At 39.5% G+C, this 7,051-nt stretch overlaps 1 protein-coding gene across 6 annotated transcripts in view; it reads right to left on the bottom strand.

Moving 5' to 3' along the window:
• Positions 1-7,051, bottom strand: part of LOC109911687 (plexin-A4-like) — a 258,283-nt gene continuing 251,232 nt past the window's right edge. For all 6 annotated transcript variants that reach the window (XM_048610374.1, XM_048610372.1, XM_048610376.1 and 3 more), the window contains exon 4: positions 1-140. In XM_048610374.1, the coding sequence (XP_048466331.1) occupies positions 21-140 (120 nt within the window). In that variant the 3' untranslated portion in view covers positions 1-20. The remainder of the gene's footprint in view (positions 141-7,051) is intronic.

The following is a 7,051-nucleotide window of genomic DNA, read 5'->3' as shown; positions in this document are numbered from 1 at the left end:
TCAGTGATATCGAGCCCCAGCTACTCTATTTTGTATTTCATTAGATCAGTTCTCTTCCCAGCACCATGCAAAACAAAAGGGGTACGGATCCTCAGTTTCTCCCCTCCTGTGTACGATTGGGGCCCTATCCTCAGGTGACCCTGCAGAGCAAACAAACAGAAGCTCTAAGGAAAAGCTTATAAGCAGTGTCTCTTTATTGTTAGCACTGTAAAATCAACTGTTACCAGCTGATGTTTGGGGAGCACCACCACCAATCCTCATTTCTAATTATTTTTAAGCAAACTGTTCGGAACGTATTATGACATACCTCAGGGTTTGGACCGTGTCTTCTGGCCCAGAGAGAGGGACACTACTACTATGCTATAAGACACTCCAATCTACTTAGTTAGACTGGATGTAAGTGCTGATTTGGTTAATGGTGGTAGAGAATGTGCCAGTGACGAGCCTGAACAAGAAGAGGCACTTGTCTTAACAAGATGGAGTTTCTTGCATGATAGCAACAGGTACAGCTTAAATTGGCAGGTTAAACATTATGACTATCAGAAATCAGTGATGACACAACTGACTCCAGCAGAATCTCAAGTTTGCACTCCTTTTGTCCCCATCCAAGATTCTATCACATCATCAGATTAGGTAGCGCTTGCTGTAGTTTCCAATATTAACTCTTTCAGAACCATTACCTTATACAACAGTTCAAGGTCTCTGGGTTTCTTGAATACTATCCGCCTGCAGGTCTCTGATGTTCACCCCTCTTTCTTTGTTTAAGACATGACCTAAAACCTATCCTCTTTGAACAAGCTATTAGCCATTTGCTTATGTGACTGAGACTCAAATTTTTCTTACAATGCTCCCAACCTTGTGTAAAATTAAAAGCTTATGTACCTGTCTGATTCTGAAAAATGTTGCATTCAATGAAGATGTACTAAACTAAAATAGGACTTTGTACATGCATTATTGGATAAGAGAGCCTAAATTTTCATCTTACTTTGTCCAAACCTAATTTAATTTGCAGACTTTAATGCCACTAAACTAAAATCTACAGTTTAAATTTTGTAGTTGTCAGCCTTAAGCAGGGTTTTTTTTTCAAGAGTTCCAGTGAAAGAGCAGCTTAATTAAGAACCAACTGATACTGGCTCCTTAGTGAAGCAAAAGCCTTTTCTGTTTGGAGCATTTACAAACAGCCAATTTAGCTCACGATTGTAACTTACAAGACTGCTTCAGGGAGTTCAGGGGAGGAAGAAGAAGTGTGTTTTCTTGGTTGTTTCAGCCTCAAAGAACTGATTCTTGTCCTGCTACAGGAGAAGAAGTTGGTTAATTGGCGAATATCTGGTAACTGGTTAAGGTTTCTTCTATTCCTTAAATTAGTATATTTTTAAAAAGAGGTAAGTGGAAGATAATATAGGTGAGTTGGAAACGATAAAAGGTGTGATGCCAGAATCCTACCCATAGTGAGACCAGTGGCAGTGTGATGTCAAAAATCACAATACAAAATGAATGCAGGGAAAACAGCAGATTGGTGAGTAGGATTGCTGAGCATTTTACTCTTTAAACTAAAAGTACGGTCTTTAGTTTGTGTTCAACTTTCTAGTCTGTTTTTCTCCCTTCTCAAAATTAGTTAATTAAATCTCAGATTTATACTGGTGTAAAATTATTCATCACAATAAGGTGTAAAGATTGGATGATTCTTCAAGTGTAAAGACCAACAATACTAGAGTAATTGATTAATTTATTGGAATGCAATGGTGACAGCAGAAGAGGTGATATGTCGCTGCAGCAGCATCTGGAAGCTCATGGACACCATGGTTATCCAACGTGAACATGTCTATAGGAACTGTTTGCAGATCAAGGAACTTTGGGTCTGAATTGAGGAGTTGGAGTCTGAAATGTACCACAGCAGGGAAGAGGAAAGTTAACTGGACAATTTGCTCCAGGAAGTGGTCACACCTCATAGATTGGGCAATTCTAACTTGGTGTGAGATCAAGGACAGAAGGATATGACTGCAGGTGAGGCAGGTATGGGTTCCTAGAGGTATCATTCAAGGAGCCTCAGCTCTTGCAACTGTCCAATAGTTAGGAGGTTCTTGAAAGTCATATGGATGAGAGCAGGATCTACAGAAAGGATAAGCAAATTGATCATGGTACTGGGAGCCATTCCAGTGAGGGGGAAAATAGGAATGTGATAGCAGATGGGAACAGTATAAATCTTGGGATAGATACCCTTCTCTGAATCTGTGAACCAAAGTTCCTAAAGTTGTTGAGGGTCAGGGACCTTTCCTCAGCACTGGAGAGGAACTTGAAGAGGGAGGGGATGGATGTAGTAATTGCCATCCACATTGGTGTTAACAACATTGATATGACTAGGAAGGAGGATCTGCTGAAGAATTTGAAATTTGGGATTAGTAACTGAGTCATAGGCAAACTGGCATCAGGTAAATAAAGTCAAGGAATTAAATTTGTGGCTCAAGGTTTGATGTGGCGAGAATGGCTTTAGTTCCAGGGATACTGGAGTAGAAAGGAGCTTGGACTTGAACCACATTGGGATCAGTGGCCAGCTGAACTGAATGACTAAGGCTATAGAGAGTGTTTTAAAATAAGCTAAGGCAGGGAAGTTTCAGAGAGAGGATATGTCGGCTTACAAAGCAAAACAATCTGATGGCATTGCAGGCCGGCTGTTAACGGGAAAGAGGCAAGAAGGGATAAAGTGTACAAGCATAAAAAATAGCAGCAAATAGGGTCAAAAGAGGGAGAAATAATAACAATGTAAAATTAATGGCTCATTACTTAAAGGGATGTGAAACTTGAAACAGAATAAATGAAATAATGGCAAAAATACAGGTTAATGAGTATGAATTTATAGCTATTATGGGGATGATTACAAGGAAATTAAAGCTGGAAATTAAATATGTACAGGTATGTTAACAGTCAAAAGGACAGACAGGAAGGAAAGGGTGGTGGGGTAGCTCTATTAGTTCATGTCAAATAAGCATGATAGCAAGAATTGATCTTGGATTGGAAGATATAGAATCCGTCAGGGTGGAGGTAAGAAATAACAACATTGGTGGGAGTAATCTATAGGTTCCCTAATACTGGTTATACTATAGGAGACAGAATACATCAGGAGACAATGAAAACATGTAGAAAAGGCAATACATTTGCATGGGTGACTTTAGATTTCTTGTAGTTTGAAAATCAAACTGCAGTGGTAGCCTGGAGAATCCATACATGCGGAGTATTTGACACAATTTCCTACAACAACACTGTGGAATCAGGTACTTTTGATCTGGTAATGTGTAATGAGGCAGGTTAAATAAATGATCTAAATGAAAGATCTCCTAAGAAACACTGACCATAACATACTAGAATTTAGCACTGAGTTTGAGAGTCAGAAACCTGGGTCAAAAACAGCTGTGCTGGACTTATATAAGGGTAATTACAGGAGTGCCAGACATCCTTTTCAGTCTGAGAGCTGGCTGCGAGGGAGCTGCATCAGTGTCACGGACTCTCCACATGTAAATAAAGGGTGACAGGATACCAGCCTCTACGGAATTATTTTAGGCTGTGCCTGTCCTCACTGGAATTTAGAAGAATGGAGGAGACCTTATTGAAACATGTAAGTTTCTTATGGAGCTTGGCAGCATGAATGCTGATTGTTTCCCCTTGTGAAACAGCCTAGGACCAGAGGGTATAATCTCAGAGTAAGCCGTCATCCGTTTAAGACAGAGATGTGGAGGAATTCCTTCTCTCAGGAGGTAGTGAATCTGTAGAATTCCATACTGCAGAAGGTTGTCTTGAATATACAGGTTCAAGGCTTATACAGACAGAGTTTTCATCAGTGAGGATGGTTATGGCGAAAAGGCAGAAAAGTACAGATGGGGATTATCAGATCAGCCATGATCTCATTGACTGCTACAGCTGACCTGATGGGCCGAATGGCCCACTTCTGTTCCTGTGTCTTATAGCCTAATAATTTTCCCAAACAAGAACTGTAATAACCATGCATTATGCTCCTGTAATTTCTGAATTAAAAACAATTTTATATATTAATTAAACGCAGAACACATGAATAAATAACAATGCTCAGAACATTGTTATCTCAACTCACCTACAAAATGGGGAAAACCTTGTTAGTGAAACTGGCATTTAAAGTAGGAGGAGATTGAATATTAATTGCTGGGCTGTAGAAGACTCTTTACTCTCTGACTCAATAGTGAACTGAGAAGCAAACTAAATATTTGTGCATTTCTTACCGTGTTAGGTAATACAGAATTCTACCTAATCTGTGAAATACAGTTTGACAACTATTGTGGGCAACTGTTTTGGAAACATTTTCATATATTGGCATGGCGTACCATCATATATACAGTATGTTACACATAATATATTGCCCTATACAGTATTGGATAAATCATAAATGCTTGAATAACATAGTATGCATTTGAGAGAAAATTTATATGAAAAATGCATACTGGAAAATGAGAAATAGATTTAAACAACATTGATCAGGCAAAACATACCAAATGTGCTACAACAAAAATTGAGGTTGTGGCTGGCAGCATTATTTGAAAAAATTGCCTAATATGAAAATCTCTCAAAAACATGCTATTATCAGAAAATATTGTAGTTGTGAGATACCTGTATATATGCAACTTGTTGCAAACCAAGCATCAAAATGACTCCTGACAAAATTCTTTAGCTTATCTATTCACTTCCACAACATTGATGGCTTTTTTTTCAGAATTCCTACAGTGTGGAAACAGGCCCTTCAGCCCAACAGGTCCACACCGACCCTCAGAGCATCCCACCCAGACCCATTCCCCAAACCCACCTGATGTACACATCCCTGAACACTATGGGCAATTTAGCGTGGCCAATCCACCTAACCTGGACATCTTTGGACTGTGGGGGGAAACTGGAGCACCCGGAGGAAACCCCCACAGACACGGGGAGAATCTGCAAACTCCACACAGACAGTCACCTGAGGCTGGAATCAAACCTGGATCCCGAGTGCTGTGAGGCAGCAGTGCTAACCACTGAGCCTCCGTGCCACTCCTGGCTCTGGCACCACTTAGCATTCCATTTTTACAGTTGGTTCTGCTATAATGCGTGTTTCATTAAGGCAAATTGGCTGTAACGCTGTTTGGATAATGTGAACTTTCTACTGTACAGGTATAGCAATTTTCAGCAGCGATTTCGCTATAACGCGATTTTCTATGGTGGTTTTCTATAGCATGATTTTCTATGGTGCGAGATCATGCAAGAACTCAACTACCACATTACAGGAGAACTACCTGTAGTTCTAAAGAGATTGTCAAGGAATACTGATCTTTAGCAACATAAGGAAAAAGAAACAGGACACAAAGGAATGATCAGTGCATTTTTTTTTCTGAATTCACTATATTGAATAAGGTTAGAGCCGTTTTCCATTGGCGAGGTGTCAATAGAATAGCACAAGTAGGAGCTAAGCAAGAATGAGAATTATGAGATGATGAAAAAGGCACCGATCTGTTTCTTGCACTGGGCCCATTTTCCATCCGATCGAGACATGACAAAGCAAAGCTACAAGATAACACATACGAACAGGTATAAGCAGTTAGCCCTTCAAGCACGTTCCACCATTCCATGGTTGAACCGTATCTTAACTCCATCTATCCACCCTGGCTCTGTGATCTTTCATACCAAAATCCATCATCTCAGTATCAAAATTTCCACTTGATTCCCGAGCTCCAACAGCTTTTCGAGAGAGTTCTTGATTTTTGATATTTCAGATGAAATACTTCCTGACAATACCCATGAATTTGGCTCTGACTTTAAGATTATGGAACCTTCCTCCAGACTCTCCCAACAGAGGAAATAGGGTAACTGGAGAGAAATGATCAAATCTTTTAATTCATTTCAAACCTCTCAAATTGATCTCCCATACACAGGGGAAAGCAAATCTGATTCTGTTGACAAGTGATGTAAAGCGTGCACCTTATTCCTTGTCGATGCTGGTTATTACGCCTGTTCATCAGATGAGGAGTTACTGAAATTTTCGATTACTGCATGTCATACTTATTTAACCATCACTGTGCAGCCAGATTCAATTAAATGCAAGAGATGGACTTGAAATATTTTATCTTGTTCAAAAGAACCTTTTTATCCCGTGTGTTCAGGATTCAGATGAGGAAATGCTTTGTTTAAAATAGTCTGCAACCAAAAAAAAATTCAATTCATTGCAAAATAAAGAATGCATTTGCACTTGAGTTCCAAAGAAGGTTCAGATTGGACTCGAAACGTTAATTCTGCTTCTCTCTCCACATATGCTGCCAGACTTCCTGAGTTTCTCCAGCACTTTGTTTTTATTTCAGGTCTCCAGCATCTTAGTCATTTGCTTTTGTTGTATTTCTGAAGCATCTTTCAGGACTTCAGGTTGTCCCAAAATAACTTAGTCAGTTTTGAAACACAGTCACCATTCTAATGTGAGAAATGTGGCAGCTAATTTGTGCATTATTAGCTTCAGTAAACATTAATGTGATAATGGCCAAATAATCTATTATTACTGGTGTCGCTTAAGGGATAAACATTGCCCAGGACACAAGGGATAACTTCCTGTATTTTCTTCAAAGTAGCGGCTGTGGGATCTTCCGTATCTACTGTGCAATCTAGATAGAAGGCTTTTCTTTTAAAATAATGTTACTGCCTGCTGACTTATGCTGGGAGATCATTTCAGCAGATTTGATAGTTAATCCCAAATGACCCCATGTGATTGGTCGTCAGCCACTGGAAACTTGTTCAGGAAGAGGATCAGTAAAGATTCTAATCCAGTTCTCACTTTATATTGATACAAACTTGATGTCCAGCAAGGAAAACTGATCCCAGAAACAGTCATTTATTCCCATTGCTTCTTTCTTTCTACCTCAGGCACACCAACAACAGTAGTCGAAATTGCACTTATATCTAAGAATCAAGCTTTGTACCAAATTGTCCTGTGACTCAGGAGATGGTCTGATGCATGGAAGATTTCATCATATAAACTTCTTACAGGAAGGAACAGAGTTTGCGCTTCAAGCCT

Source organism: Rhincodon typus, chromosome 22 (assembly GCF_021869965.1).
Source record: "Rhincodon typus isolate 14 chromosome 22, sRhiTyp1.1, whole genome shotgun sequence".
Taxonomy (NCBI): domain Eukaryota; kingdom Metazoa; phylum Chordata; class Chondrichthyes; order Orectolobiformes; family Rhincodontidae; genus Rhincodon; species Rhincodon typus.
Note: the sequence above shows the minus strand (reverse complement) of the source record. Positions and strands in the feature narration are given on the sequence as shown.